At 39.0% G+C, this 24,569-nt stretch overlaps 1 protein-coding gene across 4 annotated transcripts in view; it reads right to left on the minus strand.

The window, feature by feature from the left end:
* Positions 1-294: 294 nt before the first annotated feature.
* SUDS3 (SIN3A corepressor complex component SDS3) overlaps positions 295-24,569 on the minus strand; it is a 38,507-nt gene continuing 14,232 nt past the window's right edge. The window contains exons 7-12 of one of the 4 annotated variants that reach the window (XM_089775133.1): positions 18,418-18,546; positions 16,656-16,717; positions 14,627-14,648; positions 13,740-13,845; positions 8,171-8,255; positions 295-553 (exon numbers count right to left, since the gene is read on the minus strand). In XM_089775133.1, coding sequence (XP_089631259.1) covers positions 473-553; positions 8,171-8,255; positions 13,740-13,845; positions 14,627-14,648; positions 16,656-16,717; positions 18,418-18,546 — 485 coding nt within the window. In that variant the 3' untranslated portion in view covers positions 295-472. Of the gene's footprint in view, positions 558-3,158; positions 4,596-8,170; positions 8,256-13,739; positions 13,846-14,626; positions 14,649-16,655; positions 16,718-18,417; positions 18,547-24,569 lie in introns of those variants that run through there. The other 3 variants (XM_089775132.1, XM_075898144.2, XM_075898145.2) reach the window with 3 other exon arrangements.

The following is a 24,569-nucleotide window of genomic DNA, read 5'->3' on the forward strand; positions in this document are numbered from 1 at the left end:
AGAAGCGGTTCCGGGTGGCTTTTCCTTTCGAAAGAGCGCCCAGCAGTCAGGACGCTCTTTTTCGAAAAAGCGGATCGATTTTCCGATCCGCGTATTGTAGTCTAGATGCTCTTTTTCAAAAGAGGCTTGCAGTCTAGATGTAGCCCAGTAGACCTACCTGGAGTTGCCCGAGTCCTTCAGAGCAGGGTCTTGGGGATGCAGGAGACTGAGGGCCAATTCTCTACCCCCCGCAGGGTTGCCAGATGGTTTAACCAAAGATACCAACCACCCCCCCCCCCCACCACCACCAAAAACAAAAAACAAAACAAAAACACCGGGGGAAAAAGTTCCGTTGAGGAAAAAAAGGGAAAGAAGACCAAAGTTGTTGAGCAAAAGCAAAAAAACCACACAACCCGAGAGTTAAGCTAAAAATAATAATAATAAAAAAAAACCCAGCGTGGCCCTGTTGAGAAATGCTTTTGAGGCTTTCATCCTAAAAGGCTGCCAGCAGATGTGCACCATCTTGTCTTCCTGCTCCAGGCCAGACAGCTCCTCTGCAGAACCAGATAAGTACCTGGCTGGGAAAAAGAAAAAAATATCAGAAAATACTGGACATTTTAGAATATTTTCTAACAATTTTTAACCAGACAGGAGGCAAAAATACCAGACTGTCCGGGTCAATACTGGATACCTGACAACCCTCCCCCCCCACGCCTGTTCTATCCTCACCAGGCCACTTCCCCAGCTTACCAGGGGCTGGTTCTCTTCTCCCCCCACCAGCACTGTGGCCTAGGGCAGCGGTGGGGAAAGGGTTTGGGGAAGGAGGTCTATTTACTCAGGCTCTGTCTATACTACGGCTTTTGCCGGAAGAGGCAATGCAAATGAAGTGATTAACATTTTGTCGTGCTTCATTTGCATAATCTATTCCGAGCCGTTTTATGCCCGGGGAGGTCTTGCACAAAAAGGAAACATCCGCACTACTTGTTTTTGCACAAAAATGGCTTGCAATCGATTAGCATTTTTCATGCTTCATTTGCATACTCCACCAACAAAAGCTGTAATGTAGAGATAGCCTCAGCGGGCTGACAGGCAAGCCCTGCTGGCCACTCACTCCCTTGTTGGTGTGTCTGCTCCCAGTGGATACGCTGCAGTCCTGTTAGCCACTCCCTATATTCACTGCCCCCAGTGGCCACTTTCATATTGCATCCCTCGGAACAGAAGCCCTTCCCTTTGCTTGTTATGGAAAACTGTCCTTTTCCAGGGGCTACTGGTTTTCCTGGCACAACCAAACCCTGATTTTGCTTTACATTAGGATAAGAGAAAGCAGCAAACCAAATTTGGTGGCCCGAGCTCTTACCATATAGAAGGAGCTCTTGAACAGACAGACTTGCAGGAGAACCAGATTAGCCACATTTCCTCAAGTGTGCTGTCTCCACTGTTTTTTAGTTTCAGCCTTTCCCCCAACAAATCTGGTCAGCAGAGACTTGGTTAAAAACAAGGATTTTAGTGATAGGCTAAAGCAAGAAGCCTCCACTTAAACTACCCCAATTCAATGGTGTTTTACTTTTGTACTTTGAAGCTTTGGCAAATAACTAGATTCTTATTGGTTGATATAAACATCAAAATAGGTTGATTTGCAACCACCTACGCTCTTTATATGAAATTGATTTCTTTGTGGGAAGCAGGAGCATACATTATACCAACCCATTTTTAAGAAATTATCTCATTTAACATATTCAGAATCTTATTTAAGTGTTAGAAAAAGTGAATGAAACATTTACTAGATTTTTTTTTATTCTTGATTTGAATCATGGTATTTACAAAGAAAATGGGATTCAATAAGAAGTGTACAAAACAGCATTTTACTGCTGGTTTTAATAGTTATTTCTTTGCCTAAGTGAAGTCAGATTTTCAAAGTGTGGGCCTCCTGCCTCCGCCTTTTCAAGTTTTAGAATTATTAGTTGATTTCATCCTTTCCAATCTGGATTTCATTCGCAGACTGGAAAGGAAAAAACCCAAAACTTTCACAACTGGTTTCTCAACTCTGAATGAACTAGGTCAAAATGAAAACTATATTCTCTTTGCACCAGCTAGGTCAACTGCAATTAAAAAAAAAAAAAGTACATGAGGTGAACTATATGGTCCAAACAAATGGAAAAATGTGAAAACCAGCATTTGCTTTATGAAGACTGAAAATAGATGCCTAATGCAATGCATGATATCGTGCAATTTATAAAGCTTGAGATGACCTCAAAGTTAAGATTTCTCCTTCCCACCTGCTTTATATATTTTAAAATCCTGTACCCTTTAAAATCATTGAAATGTGAGGGTTTGTTGATGCTGGGGTATATTTTATAGGATTTTAATAGGCTGAAGTGTAGGCGTCAACATACTTTCCCATTTAATTATAAAACAAATTCATTTTAAAGAGAAAGGTAAAGTAAATAAAAAATGTAAGTGATTTTTATCCACGCTGCTGCTCAGAGAATGTGGAAATAAAGCAGGATTATTTTGAAGGCTAAGAAGTCTGGATGTTTTTTCTCAGAACCATGAAGTACAAAATATTAGACACACACTACAGATAGGACCGAATATTTGCATAAGTGTAGAGCAAAGGGAGGAAAACAGGGGTTAAGTATGTCCTAGATGTACACAGAAGCAACCCATCTACTGCCAATGGACTGGCAGGATGCCTGCCCTTCATTGATCCCAGGTCCTCAAATGCCTCCCCCAGGAACACACACAAAATTAATTCAGTAGGGAATCCTATTTATGGAATACTATTTTATTTATAAGAACCACAAAGTCCATGTTTTAAGACTCAGTGACAAATCCTATTTAGTACATCACTATTTAAAATCTGTCTCTCAGAAGCAGAACATCACATTAAGCGTGCTGTTAACTGAATTCAATGAGTCTCCTGCATTCCATCTGACTTAATTTGCAATGAGAACACATCTTCGGGAGGTGGGTAACAGACTTCCTCTCATTCTCACATTAGGAAAGGTTCAGAGGGGGCCAAAATGCCACACAACATGTAAAAGAGGACTCAGTCACATAGCCAGTATATCAGAAGTTAATCTCTGACATTCCACCATGAACCCAAGAAAGTGTACACAGATTCATTACTGGGACTTGACTGCCACCCAACTGTAGTAAACAAAAGGAATGGAGAAAAGTAACTTCAAATATTTCATTTATCTGAATATGAAAGAAATACAAACCTGATCCTGAACAAACAGGAAATGTAAAAGAGTAAAAAGACCCCCACCTCCAATGACATTAATGAAGGTGCACACTGTAATTCATTGCCCAGTGTTTTCAAGTAGAGACTCAGTTTCACTCACACCAAAAGCAGAAATGTGACATTCTTTCCTACATGTTGGGTTGATGCATCAGCATGAACTACACATTTCATGGTGGTCTCTGGCTATCTGTGCCAACTTGTAAATGAGTATTTTTAGAAAATAGCTACCAGGAATTCAAATGGTTTAAGCACACCTGAACATTCATTGAGACTATCAGTTAAACACTGCAGAATTACAGTACTTTTGAAGAGGAGACACTCATCATGGTTTCCAATAACTAAAACAACCTTGAAAGGGAAATGTTTGTATTATGTTTCCGTCATATGCCCTGTCAAGGCCCAGCAATTCAGCTTTTAATTTTGCATCAGACTCTTCTGAGAGCAACAAATGTGTTACCCATCAACTGTTCCAGTAGGACCCATTAGTTGAGTCAAATTCAAGGAATTTATATTTACATACTGAAAGGTTAAAAAAAATAATAAATCAGTGATTATACTGTGCTGTTCATCTAATTTCACTGCCTCATGAAGAGTTCAGTTAATCCTTTGGTTTACACTCATTTATGAAGAAAATGTAGTGCAGCATAGCAGTATAGACACACACTGTTTGTTCATCTGAAGGGTTTTTAATGTGAAGAGAAAGGAAGCTTTGGATTCACCAAGTAGGACTGGGTTTAGCCATGTTAAAATCAACTGAAATATTGGCAAATCACGTTTCCAAGAACACTTTTCACACTTTCCTAAAAAAAATTCTCATTGCATGGACAAATCTTTCAACAGCACATCCAACAGAAGTGATGTCATGTTACAGAGAAAGCTAGATGGATTAGTTTCCTCCCGCTTAGCCCCCCGAGCTTTGCAGAAAAACCAGAATTAGCTTGTGATAAGAAAAATGGCTGGGGAGTTTCCTCCCTGATTCAAAACTTAAGTTATGTTGTTTTCAATGTACACACACGCTTCACAGTACAAAGATATAAAGATGAGAAAGTCTCTTCAAATATGAAAAAAGCTCAGAGAAGCTTTGTAGTCCAGGGCTCCAGGGCAGAGCTTGTGTCACTAGACTTGAGGACTATTGGGATGATGTGGCCAGCCACAAACTGTCTTTCAGAAGGCCATAACAGCATTCTCTCTTGCTATGGCTGGGTGGATAGACGGTTATTCCTTGTAAGAGGGTTCTTTTAAAAAAAGATCAAGAAAGAAAGTACGACAGTCATGCAGCTGATCGCCGGCGGATCACAAAAAACCCTCGCTGTAGCTGTCCTAGATAGATCCTCATTTTTGTGCTGTCACTGGTCTTCCTCACCCAAATCTGCATGAGAAAGAAAGAAAGAAAGACAGACCCAACAAGATTAGAAATACCAAAGAAAGTCTTTCAGGACTCTTTAGTGTCCCCCATAAGAGTTGCTGTCTGCAGCTCCCCTAGTTTCTCAGGAAAAATAAAAAACACAGGTTTTTAAAAGCCACCTTGAGCCAATCACCAGCTTTATCTTGTTCTGTTTCCAACCCTCTATTATCAGGAAAAGTAATTACTCTTTCTAGGCATCAGGCAGGTGAAGTTTTCTACTGTGACAGCTCACATAAGAAACCTTTAATTCAGCTTTAGCTAATCAAGAGTAAGTCTCCCTAGATCCACAGATCATAAAATTACTTGTCCTGGGATTTGCTCAGACAAGTTACTATTAGTCAAATGAAATGCTTGCCCTGATTTGTTCACTGAAGCATTTCTCACACTATTAAATTATAAGTTGTATTAGAAGATAAAAGTGCTTGCTTTTTAAACACCTACACTAAAAAATTCGTACTCCTGCAGATATACAGTCTATTTAAAAGGACAACAAATTGCATCTATAGAAGTAGCCAATTGGAAAATGAAGTTTTTTAAAATCAAAGTTACTGTAAAGGATTCTGGAATCCCAATCAGATACCTTTAAAACTAAATCTGAGCATATGTCCATCTGGGTTTATCATTTTAACTTCAAAACTTTAGAATGTGTTTTAAACTACAATGAAAACCTATTTTCTTCTTTTCAAAAAAACCTTAGTGTTGCTGCAATTATGAACAGTGTACAGTATTTTGCATTATAAATATAAACAATTTCAAATTTAGTCCAACCAATTCACATTTTAGTGCTGGCTTTCAGGTAGCGATATATTCTTAGCCATTGACGTACACCACTCACAAGGTGGTTGTTGTAGACTATACAACTTTCTATATTTCTAGCTATTAACTATTCCTTTCACTTTAGGAAGCGTCTCCCAACATCTCCACTAATTTCAATATTTAAGGCTTTTAACTTTATTCACAAAAATTCAGCTTTCCATAGAAATCTTATCCCATTTAGCAAGTTTTAATTCCAGGGTAAGAGTGACATCTGTCCATCTTTTCTCAGACCTTAAAGAATTCCATCTGTCCCAATTAGGAGTATATATGGAGCCTAGCCAGGCCTGCTGACAATGGGAGAGGAGGAGGAGAACTGCCCTGGCAATTCTGAAAAGCCTAGGGTTCCTTGCCTTTGCCAGCCCTACTGCAGCAGTGACTGGGTTCCCCAGGCCCTTTAAGTCATCGCTGAATTGCCACACTCCAGGCAGCAATAAGGGGCTGAAGGAAACGGAAGGGGGGGAGGGGACAGGAGAAACACTAGCATGGTGTGCTCCGGATGGGGTTGAAGGCTGGTGGTCCCTGGACCCATACCTCTAAGGCCCCTTCCACAGTACACCTTGCCCTGGGGACTGTCATGGCTGTTTGCTCCCCTTAAGCCCAGTACACACATTTCCCCCATCATGGTTCCTTTCAGAGGGATCTTCCATGCCTTTCTGTTTGCAGCTGAAATGCCACATGGGAGAAAGGTATTAACAGCTTCTTTCCCTCTTTTCTCTAATCCAGTGCTGGAGCTGGCTGCCTCTGAAAGAATTGTTGTGTTCCACTTTAAGAAAATGGAAGTCTACGTTATCTTTTTGCAATGGATTTTCTTAAATTTCAGTTCAGGCCATATATCATTTCCAGCATTAAGATCCTTAATGTTAATTGTTATAACCTTAAATTAAATTAGCCATTTCTGTGTATGTTATACTATATATGTTGGCATTTTGCTACAAGTTCATTTAAATAATCAAGCCATACAGCAGGGATGGGAAACCTAAGGCCCAGTGACCTGCCTCTGACTCCTGAGGCTCAGAGCTCCCTAAGGCATTAGGGAGCCTGCACTGGTGAGGGCTGGGGTTTTTTTATTCCTTACTTGTGTGCAGCCCCTAACTGATTTTTCAGTGGGTCAGTGGGTAGAACGGGGCCACCATTTCTACATGTGAAAGGTATTTAAGTCTCCCGCCAGATTAATCCTTTGCTGCTCCTCAACAGAAACAACCAGTTACATGTAATGTTTCTACAATGTGGATTTTTGGCCATCAAGACTGATCCAAGGCCATTAATATTGATTCCATCCAGTGCTTAAGACAGACTTGGCTCTGGAGCCAAAGGTGAAACCTCAAACCGTCAGTCAAACTTTTCATTCAGCGGTTATTTTTTGAGGGAACTGTCACTGCAGGTAGACAGTAGGAAACCAGAGGACTAAAATGCATCATAATCCAGATCTTTATTAATGACCTGGATGAAGGGACAGATTGCACCCTCAGCAAGTTCACAGATGACACTAAGATAGGGGGAAAAAGTAGATACACTGGAGGGCAGGGATAGGGTCCAGAGACAGATTAGAGGATTGGGCCAAAAGAAATCTGATGAGGTTCAACAAGGACAAGTGTAGTGTCCTGCACTTGGGATTGAAGAATCCCAAGCACTGTTACAAGCTGGGGACTGAATGGCTAAGAAGCAGCTCTGCAGAAAAGGATCTGGTGATTACAGCGGATGAGAAGCTGGATATGAGTCAACAGTGTGTCCTTGTAGCCAAGAAGACTAATGGCATATTAGGGTGCATTAGGAGGAGCACTGCCAGCAGATCCAGAGAGGTGATTATTCCCCTTTATTCGGCACTGGTGATGCCACATATGGAGTATTGTGTCCAATTCTGGGCCCCCCAGTATAGAAAGGATGTGGACACATTGAAGAGGTCCAGTGGAGGGCAACCAAAATGATTAAGGAGCTGGAGTGCATGATCTACGAGGAGACACTGAGGGAGTTGGGTCTATTTAGTCTGCAGAAGAGACGAGTGAGGGGGGATTTTGATAGCAGCCTTCAACTTCCTGAAGGGAGGTTTCCAAAGAGAATGGAGAAAGCTGTTCTCAGTAGTGACGGATGGCAGAACAAGGAGCAATGGTCTCAAGATACAGTGGGAGAGGTCTAGGTTGGATATTAGGAAAAACTATTTCACTATGAGGGTGGTGAAGCCCTGGAATGGGTTACCTAGGGAGGTGGTGGAATCTCCATCCCTAGAGGTGTTTAAGTCTTGGCTCGACAAAGCCCTGGCTGGGTTGATTTAGTTGGGGTTGGTCCAGCCTTGGGCAAGGGGCTGGGCTTGATGACTTCCTGAGGTCTCTTCCCGCTCTATGATTCTGTCATTTTTGGTGCACAATGAGGAACACAGAAGAGGGATCTCTATAAATCAATTGATTTAAATAGGGGTGTCAAAGAACAACCCAAAACTACCTATTAAAGTTATAAATATTACAACCCACTGACACTGCAAAGCAAGTATTGCTGGCTGCACAATTACAAAGATTATGAAGCAAACAGTAATTCTGCCGCACCTCAGATTTAGCTTCTGACATATCACACAACCACATCTTTCCCTAAAGGAAGAGGCTGCTATTCTCCTGTGGAATTGATATCACGATTATGATTTTTTAAACCAAAATGACAGACATCATATTTGCTTCTCTGCACTAACCTTTGTCATGGTCTCATTATGAACAACACTTAAAGAAGCTCATTACCTCATTGGCTCCTACTGAGCTGATCACACAGCTGATCTTAGCATTCTCTTTCGACTCCAGGTAAATAGCCTGGCTCTTGTGGTACCTGCAAAAAACAATTCATGAATCTGTTAGCTGACCAGGAGGTCTTATCTACTGCTTATGAAGATTTAGAAAGGCTAAGTGGTTCATAAATCAAGCTACATGGATTCTATAGGCATGGGAAAAGTAACAAAGGATTTTTGCTTTTTCAGCACATTCACATAGCTCAGGATTTAAGCCCATTGCCCTCCTCACCACCTGCACTCAAACATTACAAAGTTATGTACTCAGATTCTCCCACTCCACTAATTTCAGGGAGTAATCAGCAAGGATGTAAAAGCAGTTAAAACAATTAACTGGTTAAACAATAATACAGATTTAACCCGTCAGTCACTGGTGGGGAAGTGCAGGGCAGCCAGGGCGGGGTCCTGCTGGGTCTCTGGGGTAAGAGTCCCATTTACCAGATGTGGCAAGCGATGCTCCAGACCTGCCTGCCATGGCCATAGCCCTGCTGAACGGCCCAAATGTGGCCAAAATCATGCTGGCCCAGCTGCACAGCTGGGATTAGGGATGTTAAATTTAGTTTAATCAACTAATCCACTAGTCGATGGATTGTTCATCAACTAGTTAAGAAGTGGGGGAGCTGCAGCAGAGTTAGCAGAGTTTTAGCTCCATTGCAAGTGGATACAATTTCAAGTAAAACATGATGAAAATCTCTCCCTTTCATTTCATAATACCCTTTTATCTCAAGATCTTCCCTTAACTTTTACCTTCTCCACCCAAGAATATGCAAAGGGATTCCAGAAGGTAGCCCCTGTACATTAGGCATCAAAGGTGTATCAGAACAACTGTTCTAGAAAGAGAACACTAACTCCATTTAAACATGATGCTAGAAAAAAAAAATAAAGGGAAACTGCAACACAAAAATACTGAACTGGTAGTTAACAAAATGCACGCAAACAACTTAACAATGCAGTTAATAAACAAAGCCAAGCAACATCAATATTAATCCAAGCCAATCCTAATTCACATGGCTTCTTATTCAACTGTCATGATAAAGACATCTCAGTATATGTAATTTTTCAATAATCCAAATAGACCTCAGATTCCTGGGGATAGTAAGGAAACTAGAGACATTGTGTGTTGATAGAGCTGTTTAGTCTTGCAAATGTGGGAATTAAAAGCTGTGGAAGCGAGGTTTTGCAGGACAAGTTATACGCACAATGAATGATTGTATTAGTTATTATGTACACAATGTGTTAGAAATGAGATTGCAAAGATGATGAGTGCTTGGGTATGACATCTGGATGATAAACCATTGATGAGATTAATATGGATTTTTATTCTATTTTTTAGTTCGTGTGCAGATAAAAAACCTTGGGCAACCTTAACAAATATCAGAGTTTTCAAGTTTCCTCTTCCCACATAATCTGCCAATCACTGCCTTGAAACACAAATATTTGCCCTATAGGCACTTGAGCAGACAAGACATACACATTCACGGTGTTTGAACTCTTGGAAAAGAGAGAACAGTTTTAGAAAGTCAGGAAGAAAGTTACGTTATTGAAGTCTAACGTTTGATTTCTCATTTCCTAAATTCTCATCCTACCCAAAGTTATCAATTAGTAGCAGAGTCTGTATTATAAGCAGGAAATGCTAGGATTTCACATGACATATGCTGTATCCAGCTTGTGCAAGCTTCTTTTCTTATAGAATATTAGATAAAATATGGTCTTATTTTGTCTAAGGGTTATGCCACAGGGTAATTCAGTGCTTTTAAGTGCCTGTAGAAAGCTAACATTAAAGTTATGAAAACAAGAGGCAAACTCAAGGATTCCCCTTGTTAATGCCGTATTTAAATTATGCTAGGTCTTTCTTTTGCCCAACCTATGGTTATCCTATAAGCAGGGATCATATGCAAATAATCTATTTCAGTATAATTAAATGAATAATTTTAGTCAAGAGTACAGATATGCTCTATAGTTACCGAAGCATGGCTATATTTCCACCTTTGTCCCTATTATGACACTCCTGACATTTAGATCAGGTGTCTGAGCATCAGTACCTTTGCACAGTTATTTCCTCAGGAACTGTTCAGAATGCAGATGCTTGCACTCTGACTGGCTGATAGCTATTAGAGTACAATAATTTGCATAATCTGTTATTTCCACAACAGACATTCTATAAAATATGAAAATCTCCAACAATTAGTTCTGTAATCTATTGACTGACTCCCATACTTAGCATTTTCAGTTTATGTGCTGGTAAAGAAGATTAGAGGCTCAGTTTTACTCCATTCACATGAGAAAAGATATCCACCATAGCAAATTCAACAGAAGACATTGGGTTAACAAAACAGACAGGAAAATTAAATTTTCAAAAAAATGTTAAACATCCAAGGAAAACTTTATCATTTTCAGGAGGGACCTGCAGCTGGTTCCCTGATAACTTAATATTAACCTGGAGATTGGGCCAATGAACATGTATTCAGCAGAATTATCTTGTACAAGGAAAGTGTTCTCAAATTTTACAACCCTGTTTGAAAATGCCTGCCTGAAAACCACAATACTAGGATATTACGAACCCTCACTATCAGGTTGGTAGTAAGCAGAAGTTGCAATCACCGGACAGCTCTTCATTGTCTATATGAAGTGATGGTGTCTTAGTTATGTGTTAAAATACATACTTCCACATCACAAACTAAAACCACTATTGCAATAGGCACCCTTACTGACAAGAGAACAGTGGGGCTGAAGAATGACTTATATTTTCACCAGCTGAGACAGTCATTCATTAGCACATACCCATAACAATGAACACTATAGAAACCCTTAAGCTAGGTATACAGCAGAACTAATGGAGAGTAGCAAGATGATTAGGGGAAATCAGATACTACCATTGCCTATTTGTTGATGAAGAGGACTTGGTTGCTCAAGGTGGTCCATTGAAAACAAAGGACAAAAATAGAAGGGGAAAGGTGGAGTAGGATAATATAATATATGGAGATATACTTCTCTCATAGAGCTGAAGGGGACTTTGAGTGGTCATTGAGTCCAGTCCCCTGCCCTCATTGCAGGACCAAATACCATCCCTGACAGATTTGCCCCAGATCCCTAAATGGCCCCCTCAAAGACTGAACTCACAACTCTGGGTTTAGCACGCCAATGCTCAAACCACTGAGCTATCCCTCCCCCCAGGATAAAATTTACCTGGGAATTTTTTAGCTGGCTTCTAGGAGAGAAGGAAAACTTGCTTTAACAGGAAAACTCTTAGTTTATTTTACATCATAGAAACTGTCATAAAAGGCTAACATATTGCGGCTGGATGAAGCTTCATCTTCAGCTAGGAAATATTTAACACAATGCTGAAATGTCTTATTGAAAAACGCATTCACAAGATGAAAGGAGCACTATCTGAGGGACAAATGGAACTCAAACCAAAGCCTCAGAGATGAAACACTGGACTTCACACTGGTGGTCTGAATAATGGAGACCTCTCCCGTGCCAGACTATAAAATTCTCTTTTAATACTATGCACAGCTGAAGTTAATATTAAAGAAGAAAAACAGTAGTTTGGCTGCAGACCACACTTTTAGTCATTGGGGTAAAATGGCTAAGGAAAAAATAGACTAATTCCATATCCAGCTGGGATTCCTATTATTAACTCTCCATTTTGTAAAAGAAGTTTGCCAAATGTAGCTACAAAACCTCAGGGAGTCCATTTCTAGCCTTAAACATTACTTATTTTGAGAGAAATGTCCTTTGTGTCTCCTGTCAGGAGGAAGAGAAAGTAGTCACTCCTGAGCTGTCAGAGTTCATTATTTTGGTGCACGCTAGCAGCTTCAGGTTTAATATGCATTTCAAAAAAAAAAAAAAAAAAAAATTACCCTCCCACCACACTGAGATACTTTGTTATTTTAAAATATCAGCTACTTTGCAGAGGCATTATTACTATCAATCAAAACGTGAGTGGAATTATTCTAGTGAAAATGTAAAATAACAAAGCAGTACAAGACCCCAGAAAAAGGCAATGGCTACAGTCTTTGACAATGCAATCCCATGATAACGGAATGTGGGTAGATACAAATATTTATGCTACAATGCAATACCTCCTAACCACATATCATTTATAGAGTCCTTTCATGCTTTTGGGAAACTTAGCTGGGGCCCAACTGTGTACTTAGTTGAATTTTGTGGGAATTTTGCTTGAGGAAAAAAGATGCAAGAACAGCCTCTGTTTCTAAGCGGGAAGACATAAGCCTTTTACAGATATGTCTGAGCTTGAAATTCCAGGGAGTGAAGTTTAATTATTACTATTAATCCTGGTTTCAGAAAAAGCAAGGAAAAGAATAGTAGTTTTAAATTTAAAAAAAAAAAGTTATTTAGAGCGAAAAGAACATAATGCCCTTGTGAAAAGATTCAATCTGTTCAATCCTAGTTTAAGCCACAAATTCAAGCTCCACTCCAAACCTCAGAAGGTTGGCAACAGGAAAATTACTTTAACAAACTCAGCAAAATTTCAGCAGTGCTAGGATACAAACTTTTAGTTAGAGCCTTCTGCTTAATAGGTAAAAAGAACAGGCTTTAAATCTGATGAGAAAATGAACTACCTTCTAAGTGCTCATCTTGAGTATAACTCATTTCACATGCCACCCATTCAGTGAGAAGGTTATAGCAATTTCCCTTGGTTTTCTGAGCTATCATTACTCCAAACTAGTCTACAACACACGGCTCAACAGTCAAAGTAACACATATAATGCAAGAGTCATGTAAATTGCTTGCTATTTTAAAAGAACTAGATTGCATCCTTGATTGCTCACTCTTGCATATTTCATAGGATTAAGCTTAAAAGGGAAGATCCAGTGAAATAAGTCCTCTGTACAAAATGACTATCTTCCCTGATGTATTGTGAGGCTTCAGTAGTTATATATCCATAAAAATTACAGAGATAAATCTGATCATCATTTCTGAAGTTGGTTCTTGTGTGTGGGTTTGATCTTTAAAGGTTACTTGGTTTTAGTTATTAGAAACATTTTTCATTCTACTCTGCTGGTGCATAATATTTTACTACATTCTGCCACCTTGTGGCATAACATTCTAATGTACCATAAAAGTTGAATTAAGAACTTCCAATATTGTAAAACGCTTCCGCGTCAACACCAGTATATTTGGATAATAGCTTAATGGATTTGTGATTGTATGCACATAATACTACATTTAATGGTGGCTACTTTTTCTAATGTTAGTTTTAATAAAAATATTTCAAAGTTCTAGTAGTAAATGGAGCCCCAATAACTGCAAGTTACATATCCATAAATATCCTTCCAGTAATACCAGAGGGAAGCACACTATTACTCAGAGCTCTGTCAACACTTCTTCTGTACAGAGTTATAGCCACTTTTGAGTCACACTGATCACCACATGGAGTAACTGGCTAGCTCCTGCTCAGAAACATGTTTCACGTCTAACACTTTGTCTAAATCAAGTTATTTTTGCTTTCTTTTGTCACTACAGAGCTCAAAATGCCACATTTTTTCACCTAAACCTACCATCTTTTATCATAGTAGAGTTTGCCATCCTCAATCCGGGCCTCAAACCGCTGTGCTGGAGATTCTGCAGGAGTTGCTGGCAGGTGTTCTGGAGACGAAGGAGAAGCTAGAACAGAAAGAAGTTGTGCACATGCTAGTCTGTATATACATCAGCACATATACATGCAGCAGGAAGTCTGACTATAAGAATAAGTCTTAGCTTCAGAGGCATTAATGCAATTTCATTGACTAAAGAGGTGTGGTATGAACAGAGGAACACTAATTTATTTCTGCTTTGACAAAAGTGCTGTTTGGGCAAGTCATTTCACTCCGGTTTGTCTCATTTTACTCAAAAGTGCATCTGCCAGGCTTCTCTCAAAGAGCTTGAAAAGCAATAGTCAATCGTAGTGGACAGACAGAATGGACTTTGAATTAGCTTCTGACCCTTGCTATGTAACCAACCTCAAAAACTGAAATAAAGCCAGATATGAACACAAGTATCCAGACCCTTCTAGTGAATTGTGCAGCACAAGACTGAAAGCCATGTGCCTCCACCCACCTGAGAAAACTGGATGAGCTCTCTCAATACATTAAGTGTGTAATTTTCTTTTTTTTAATATTTTCATAATTTAAAAGAGAAATATCTCTTACCAAAAGCATTTTGGTCAATTCTTTAATCCTACATTTAAAGAGACACCTGAAAATTATGTTTCGCTAGTCAAAACACTTGAGTTTTATAAAAAAGATGGCAGTTTTAAAGCAGTAGAACTGCCAGTTAATCTCACTAGATGGCTAACCAGAGACTAAAAGAAGTTCCAATTTAGATTGCTACGAGACTCCCAACAAGATTCATGTATGCTTAAGAGAACATGATTTGGGTACAAATGTTAATATCATCATGCACTTACCTGGTCTCTTGGGTGATTTAAGCTACCAGGAAAAAAAATGAACAAAGCAATTTTAGACATTTGAAATGCAACTTGTGGTACAATAAAAGCATTAGTCTGAAAAGGAATTGTGACAAATGAAAAGTGAGGTATAATTTTATATTCCAATTTTTTGAATATAATGTTATAACCACTAACTAGAATGCAAAACACTAAATCATGAATAGTGAACAAGAGTTGACACAGAACATCATAAGGCAAGATACAGAAAGTGAAGTTCTCCCCTAACTTCAAGTAATTCACCAAAATAAAACCAAAACCAAACTTCATCTCATACCCTACCCTCATCTCCAGAGTGTTCTGATTAGGCTTGGAATAAACAGTTCTAAAATAGCCCTCACTGAAGAGAGCTGAAAGTTAACCCCATCATCTCACATAGCTTAAACAAGCCCATTAGCAGACCCTGATTGTAGAAATTTATGGTTCTTACAAAACAGAAGACAGGTTTGGAAAAGACAAATCTTTATATAAATGGGTGCAACTTCACACTTCTCCCAAAGAGCATTCTATGACATAAAACAAAGCATAGCTGCATTACAGAGCAAACAGGAAACATGACCTCTCTTTTAAAACTTAACATCTGACAGGAGTGTGTATCAGTGTCTATGAATCCAAATGAAGTGAGAAGGAAAATGCTTCAGATTCCTATTTTATTAGAATCAGAAGTACTATTTACCCCAAACACCATTTATGAATGTTAATTCTAACCTGTAGGAATTGGGATTGGGGGAGCACATGGCAGGAAGGAACCACCATCTTCATATGCCTAGTTATGTTAAGCAGTGGAGTACACACTAGAAAGCCAACTTTGGGTGGGATACCTACACAGGGTGACAATTTTCCAGAATTATGAAAAGGAGCAACAGATTAGGCAGATCTGTAGATCAGGTATCTCCCTAAGTGGTCAAAAAAAATTTTCCCCGCCATGGACCACTTGGAATTTGCTAAGAATCTTGGCAGACCATGTAATGATTTTTCCAGAAAAGCTTAATAGTAACATAGCCTCTTGTAATTTGAACAATCTAATTCACTTTTTCCCCCTCCCCTCCTCCCACCTTCATTTATTCTTGGATCTGGACTTTTAATACTCCAGTCATCTGAAGTGGGTTGGAAAAAAAACTCACGAAAGCTCATGATACCATCTACATGTTTTGTTAATCTTTAAGGTGCTGCTAGACTATTTGTTGTTTAAGTTTTTCCATTAACACATGGATTGGTATTTGCAGACAGAGATCCCTGCTTCAAAGAGCTTGCAAATAAGATGTTTATCCTATAAACTCTTAGTGGTACTCCCTACCCAGTGCTCCTTGTTACTTAGGAGTCAATGGGAGTACTTTCAAGAGTCATAACTAGACCAGATAAAGATCTGGCTTTAGTGGCTGCCATACCTCTCCCCAAACGAAACATCTGGGAAAGTGATTTCCACTTAGTTCTAGCAGTAGTTGTCTCTCCACTTCCACAGTAGCCACTTAGCTGGGATAGGAAAGAAGGGGGGTGGATCAATTTCTCCCCCTTGCACCACAACAGCCACCAAGCTGGAAAAGAGAGCCATCTCTTCCTCGAAGCTGCAATGCTGGAACTGAAGAAAGTCCTCACTTTCTGTGGTCGCCAGTCTTGCACATCCCAAATCCCCTCCAACCCCTCTTCCCCATTACCTACCTCCCTACTGCCCCCACCTCACTCCACTGCCTCTTCCCATCTATCCCTTATTCCATCCCCAAAGCTACCACCTCACTTTACACTTCTCCAAGGTCCAGGCACTTAAACTAGGAGAGTAGAGTTCTTCTAATTAGGTGGCCAGCCTAATTGTGCAGCTCCATTAATTAGGTGGTCAGCCCTTCTTTCCCTTGTGTGGCTGCCCAGGAATGCACCTTAGAAGGAACTACATACATGCAGGACCTCAATGGAGTTCAGACCACAGTTTGAGAACCTGTGATCTAGAAAAAAATATATTCCACAGTGCTGCGCATTAAAAGAGGCTATTTCCTACCTTATTCAGTGTTCTCAGGTCCTCCATTATCTGTTCATCTGTCAGCAGATAATTTAACTGGGGTATTCAAAATTAAGGTACATGGAACCAACACATATTTGACAACCAAAGGTGGAAAAAAAAAAAAAAAAACCAAAAAAAACCACACACACACACCCCCCCCAACAGCCTCCCTTTCACCTGACTAGAACTTTACAAGAAAGAATCCTAAAATGATAATATTCAAAGAGCTGTACCAAGCAAACCTACTTACTATATATTAATCTCCAGAGCTTCATGTAGTCTGTAGCAAAATGTCAGTTCTAAAATAATTTTTGCAACAGGAACATAAGAAACTGGAAAAGTAATACTGGAACAACAATTCTGCTGGCATGAGAAACAAAGGCTTTCGAGCTTATACAAAGCTCTACTTCAGGTGCAAAACTTTTACCCCAAGAGAAGTTTCCCAGGCCTGAAGAAGAGCTGTGTGTAAGTTCAATATCCGGACTCTCTCATGCCAACAGAGTTGTTGGTCCAGTAAAAGATATTACTTGCTCAGTTTGTCTCTAGTATTCTGGGACTGACAAAGCTGTAACACTGCATACTGTTCTAGAACATATCATTTTCAAATACACCAATAAAAATGCTTTAACACGACCTGACATTTATTTTATGAAGGCATCAACCATTAACATTTTCACATCTTTTTTAACTTGCACAGTAGAAGAAGAATACTAGAGCTGCAAGAAGATACCATTGTTCACCTCACATTATGTAGAAGAGCCAAGTTCAATGTTCTGCTCTTTCCTAGAAAGAGAGAACAACAGCGACATGCTGTAGCCCACACACTGGTTGTGAGCAAAGACATGAAAAGCAGAAATCTTCAACGGAAAACATAAAATTAATCATAAGATTAAAGGGAATACCATCAACCTGAAATCTAGTAATTTAATACAATTTTTTGAGTGCAAGTTTGATTTTACAAATCAGTTTTCCTCTTTTTCCTTTTCTAATGTATTACTCCTCTCTGTGTTGATTTTTTTAAACAAAATTATGGGAAACCTACATATGAGAAATAAAACGGATTCTACAAAATGTCTATATACAGTCTTTGTAACCAAAAAAAAATAAAGAAACAGAGGGGAAAAATTCTCTAGTTTTTCTAGGTGTGATCTAAAACATTACTTCTAACACTGACAAGTAAGAACATTCATCCAGGTATGTCAACTTTTAAAACAGAATGTCCCTTCAAAAGGAAAAAAAACCCCTATTTTTACAACTTAAGAACAGGAGGCATCACTTCAAGGATGCTGATTTTGATGGGATGCTTGCTGTACTCCTGTGTTAATGCAGTAGCATCCAGGATCCAGTAAAAAAAAAAAAAAAAAAAAAAAAAAACACACACAACACAGACTTTGACCTTTCTGCGTATAACTAGCCTTCCAGCGATGAAGGTGGGCAATGCTGAACTTATATAAGACATAGCCAAAGGTAGAAGCTACACGGAGGAGATTGTAGTCAAGTAGTCAAGCCCCCACACTTAAAAACTGGACCTAGGATCTAGCTTTTGTTATAGTCTTTGGTTAAAGGATCTCAAAATACTGAGCTTTCTTACCCTAGAACTGGTTAGACATGACAGATAAATTGCAGAATGTGCTAGACTGACAGATTAAACCTTTTTTATAATTTCCTTTCCAGTGTGCTACAATATTGGCATACTATACTCTATGTACAATAATCTAGACTCATAAAATAGCACTTGACTGATGGTGTAAAAGGATATCAGGGGCAGGTTTCCTTCTCTTATCTGGGATCGGAACTGGGTCATTTGGCCTCCTTCTCAATTTCCTCGTCATAATAGGCTTCACTTCCATGGAGTCTGCAGAATAATGAAGTTGGACAGCTGATAAAACTACAGGAAGATTTTGAAGAATGTCAGGGAGAGCAGAAAGGCAGCAAGCTTTGATACAAGGCACAAGTCACAGAAAAAACTGGATTTTTCAACATGAGTTGCCAGCACTGAAAAACACTGAAACAGGCAGCAACTAATTTAAAGAGAGACCCAAACCTCTTGATTACTGAGTTAAATACAGCATTGTGATGTCATGGATCAACTATGCCATAATCATGTGATATAAACCTTATTTTAGTGTTTTACAGCTAATGGCAGAAATTTACTACTTTGTCTAGCTGGCGCACAGATTTTGGCTATTATTTCCCCAGGTTTAATTGGAATGTTTTAAAAGTTTGGTTTATAAATATTTTTGCACTAATAATAAAACCTGATGTAGGTGTTTTTTTTTTTTAATTTGCAAGCTATCAACCTCAAATACAGACAAGTTACTTTGCCAATAAATAATTTTTACCACCAAGTTATACTAGGGTGTAAAGAGAAGTAGTACTTGAGAGGCTGCTATAATATGGCTTCTATCTTAGTGCCTCAACTCTGAGCCAAATTTCTACTGAATTGGTCTTGAAGTCACAGAACACATTTAATCTCAGCGGATCACAGACTATACACAGGCCATCTACCACAGACACAAAGCCACCTTGAGCAAGTCAAACCAGCAGTTTAATGATGCACAGGAAAGGAACAGAACTGTTTTGAAAAAACCATATTCAACTGAAACAACAAGGAAAAACCCACTAGCTTTCATTTTTAAACCGAATAGTACTTAAAGTTATGAGTAATGTCAGCATGTTATCTGATAGCAAAAGCACACAAAATAAAATGAAAAAGCTTGGAAATGAAGCTGTAAAATGAATAAATCCCTTAAACTCTAATCTAATTCTTTTGTTAATCTGCTTACTAAATAAATCTGAACACTAAGTAGTTTTTACCATAGACTTTAAGGTTTTCAAAACCAACTGGGGATTTAATCGTTGTTTCCATTAACAGACATGAGAACTGTGACAAAAATCCTTTAGTTATTTCTGAAAAGCTTAGTCATCAGGGACTGGCCAGGTTCTAAGGGTGCCAGACCAGCGAGGTCTAACCTGTACATTGTAAGAGATCCAGTCAGCTCTTTAGCTAGGATGGACTTCTCAAGAACTGCTTCCAACCTTTTCACTAAGGCCCTGGATATGTAGCCAGATCAAGGTGAGTTTTAAAACAAAACAACAAAAAAACAAACAAAAAACACGGATTCAGTTCAACACTTCACTGGTCTGGGATCTATACTACTGAAGTGGAGACAAGGTAAGGATGGATGTCAGTTGTCTCCTATGTCCATGATTTATCTTGCCATTCCAATGATCAATTCAGATGACATTTGTATTAAAAGCAAGTTTTGAGAAAGTGTTTTGAAATTCAAGGAAAGGACATAAAATACAACATACGTATAGAAGGCCTCTGATGGATCTTTATATACTTGCCACATTTAAACTTAAATACAAACTGCATACATTAACACTAATTAAACAGCAGTGCTAAAGAATAATTTAGAACCAGACGTGAATGCTACAAAAGAAAAACTTCCAGGGCTTCAATATACCTTGTTTAACACCCCTCCTCTTGTGAAAGAGGTTACAGTACCCTAGTAACAAGTGGCAAGTACTTAAGTTTTCCATCTTAGGACAAAAGGTGACTCCTCCTATAATAAATCATCTTCTAAAACCACAGTGGAACACTGGATAAATAAATGACTTATTTAAATAAGTAACATATCTAACAATACTGAAATGCTCCCTGGGCTAACACAAGGAGCTAACCTGGGCCAGCCCAAACTTGCTTTATGTTCGAGGTATTCAAGCATGCTGTTTAAGCCCATTCCACCTGAGATATATATTAGAATCAGGCCTCATTTTAGTACTAACCTTACTTTATGCATAAGATATCCCCAGATTTGGCATACGTATTACACTCTCTTCTACTAACTATAAGTGCTTTAAAATTCTTTGGTAAAAATATTCTAAAAGGAGTGTTATTTTAATTTCCAAGACTTAAAAGTATCAATATGATTTTGTAAAATATTCCTTATATCACGTCCTGTAAGTTCATTACCCTCTCAAATTACTACTTTTAAATAATTAGCTACACAACTGTAAGATTTTTTTTCCCTATCTCTGACTCAAAACTCAGCAGATTTAGAATTAGCATTGAGGAACGCAACTACTCAGATTCACGACTCTTCTTTATAAAAGAGCAATAAGCAAATATAAAAACCCTGGTGCTCTGGAGTTGAAACCACATGTGAACTTATTAAGTTACACCACATGAAAGGAAAACAATTACATCTCAAAAGTAAAAGAGTCCGTCACAGAGGGCTAACGAAAGAAATCCACCTCTACAGGTTCTATGAAATTGTATCAATGTATCCAATGCCGGTTGGCCACAGTCCAATATACGTGAGGTGTATTCATTTACCAAGTTACATGTTTATAATCGATAACAGATGTATACTGGTAATATCTCTCCACAGTCTCTCAATGTTACTCATTTGAGATTGTAACGAACTTCTTCCTGGCTCTAGTCACTACTTTGTATATTGTAACAAGTAGCAGCATCAGCATCTAAATATGGATGTATTCTTGATATAAATTAAACGATTAATTTTGAGAACCACTAAAATGGCATATTTTACTTGTGGCTGCAAAGAACTTAGAAGTGACAGCACTAATTCAAAACAAGAGTGCTAGTCTGGTCAAACTTATGGTATAGATGAATTTCCCAAATTCAGATTCTCATTAGAAAATATGAACATTAAAATACAATGGACATGTCAATTTTCTTTCACTCTAGAAGTCAAGAATAGTTTTAAACTAGTTACTCCAAAAGTAGGTTAATATTTTTTTAACCACTACTCAAAAATGTTGTCTAAATTCAAAACTATCATGACGAAGTAAGTTTTCCCTCATTGTTTTGTCAGAGGCTTAACCTACAAAAATCATAATTGAAAAAACAATGTGCTTCATTTATAGGCATATTATCCCCTCACATTTTAATGATCAAGCTGGGTTGTTCAGATGCTATGCCCTTGTAACTGAATGTATCAAGTGGAATCAGTTGTATTGTTTTTTTACAATTGAAGGCCTGTATAAGTTTTACTAGTACATTTCTCAAAGCCCATCTGAACTGTGTATCAATTAATTTGCTCCCTTATTTTGTCTTCAGATTCTATATAGCCTATCATTTGGTTGTTTTATTACCATAGTTGAATGCTTTGAAAGTGAATTCTAAATATATAATTACCAAATGAGTCATGTTTCTCTGCTTGAAACATGGTTTCCTCTCAAATTAGAGAGAAATCTTGAGGTCAGTGGATATGAGTATCCCTTGATAAAGTTAGCACATTTCTACATACCAGATTTATTTCTGCAGATTTAAGTACAGAAGTAGTTCTCCTGAATTTATATTTGGCTATGCAAATTTTCTTCTATACAGTGTACAATGTGGCTGGACACTATAGAGGGAAAACAATTAATGAAATATTCCAGTAAATGGTAACACTCATAGGCAACGGTCCGTTTACCAGACAAGCTAGAAAGATAGTTACCCTCCAGTTAAGTCAATATCATTTCTGAACTTCTTCACTGTAATGTGGAAGTCACCATAGAACTAACTCAAATAGGAGATGAAGGAAACTCTTAGCATACAAAGCAGATGCAACATGGAAATTACAGAATTTCTACATACTATAAGCAGCACTACAGTGTAATCTTCTGATAAACAATTTTAGAATGCATTAGGGTCTAAATCAGGAGTGGGGAACTTCTTGCCGTGGGCCTCATCTAGCCCACCAAACAATTTCATCCAGTTCTTGGGAGGAGGGGGTCCAACAGCTGTGAAACACCTCAGGGAGGTTCTGGGGGCCACTTAAAAAAACTTCCCCCAGCCTCCTCTGATACTTCCAGTTCCTCTCCTGCATGTGGGAGAGGTTCACACAGGTGATCTGGTGGGAGGGAGAAGCTCCACGTAGTGGAGACTTGCGGAGTATCAGAAGGCGGCAGTGAAAAAGAGGCTGCAGCTGCTTTCCAGCCTCTGGCAACTGTAGCAACTACCAGCAAAGGGAGTTTTGCTGGTAAGGCGGCATGCAGGACCAGAGGAAACAGGGGAGTGGAAGGTGGGGGGGGAGAAGAGGGTAATCTGTTCCCAGAGTGGGAAGGAATAGAAGCCCTCAAGCCCCTTCCCTGCATGGGGCTCCTTTGGGGAGGAAAGGGAGGCCATAGCAGGCCAGCTCCTCCCTCCCCACCCCCCGAATAGGTTGGCTGCAGCAGGGAACAGCATCTGGAGCCATACACTGGTAGAATGGAGCCTTACACTGCCAGCAATGCCTCCTTAACAGTTAAGGAGGCATGCAGGACCTATGGGAGGGGGGAATCCCTTGCAGGAGTGGGAGGGCAGGGAAGCTGCCCAACCCAGACCCTTCCCTGCAAAAAGCAAATTCAGCCATCACATTAAAATTCTAAATAAAAGAAAAAAAAGTCTCTTTGCAGGTTAGCAGCCCCTGACCCAAAAAAGATTCACTAGCCCTGGATCTAAAGGCTTCTCTTATTTTGGATCTTTATCCTGATTTTTGGTTAATGATTTAATATCATGAGACAGATTTGCTCTTCCACTCAATCTAATGTTGGCCATGTTGCACAAAGCAATCAGTACTCAGATCTATCCATGCAGACTTAATGCTAAAATAATACAACTGTAAGTCAGTCTGCAAACTTGTACTGAAATTATGAAGGCAAGTCTGTATGTGACACCTATTAACACAATATTGTCTCACTCTTCATAAGGTGAGGTAGTCGCTCTTTATTAGAAAGGTGAGATCAGACCTTTGATACAATATCATAGCAGTACCTACCATCTGTGAAGCAGGGTAATTATCCTTTTACCTACCTTCATTTGTGTGAGTTATTTCCTTGGCAATGCTTCCTACATCAAGGGTACCAATTGGTTTCATGAAAGAAATCTGTCCATTTAATGCCCATTTTCCAGAGTTTGAACATAAATGCAATTTTCCCCTTTTCTGTTTTACTGGCTTCTTATGGCATTTTTCAATCTTTGTTTGCCTCTTTAGCATCTGTTACTAAAGAACTCAGAGTCCAGTTTAAATCCTGGCACTACTGGTTAGAGCAACAATGTGGCACATCTGCCAGACTTCAGGTACTGAAGTCGTCCCTTCCTCACAGATGGAATGGGAGGTCATGAGATGACATTTCCCAGTGGCTTAATGAAAAAAAAACAAACAAACATGAACAGCTGGTGTATGTTCACTAGAATTCAGTGACAAAGATGGTTATAAAGCATTAGCGCCAACTGTCACCATACTATAGGCAAATGAGAGAATCTTTGGGAATATACATGAGGAATTTACCAGGTTTACAGACAAGAACCCCAGATTTCACATTTTACTATGCAAAAAAAGCCACTTTAAGACCTACATAGCTTAAAGGTGTGCTGCTGTTAAAGTTGAAAAGCCAACCACTAGGATTTCCTCTTCAGAAAGGGATGTGAATTAGTGTCCTCTATTCCATGATTCCAAAGGAATCCTACACAATTCCCTCCCTTCTGTTTACTGCAGCAGGAGGGAGTCAGTGTTTATATATGCAAAAAATTAGCTACCAAAAAAGTTTCCTCTCTTGTACTAGGATCTCATTTATTTCTGGTTAAACTTGGTTATTTACAAGTTTCTTCTCTAGGTATTGAACCTTTCAACAACTTGCCTATTTTTCTGTACAAGGCAGCTGGCTGCTGACACTATAGCTGAAATTTTGTTACTGGCCTAGTCACATAGTCCTGTATAAGGTATGAGTGCTAGAGTAATATAAATATTCCAAGGAAATTGGAGTGTGCTCACATACACCCAATGCAGAAAATTTGCCAAATCAAATAATTTGGAACAAAATTTCTCATTGGCCCTTTACACTAGTAAAAAGGGAGGCAACCCAGGAGAGGATAAGTTGATGCTGTGGTACATTCTGGGAAAACATTTTTACCAA

Source organism: Pelodiscus sinensis, chromosome Z (assembly GCF_052426305.1).
Source record: "Pelodiscus sinensis isolate ZL-2025 chromosome Z, ASM5242630v1, whole genome shotgun sequence".
Taxonomy (NCBI): domain Eukaryota; kingdom Metazoa; phylum Chordata; order Testudines; family Trionychidae; genus Pelodiscus; species Pelodiscus sinensis.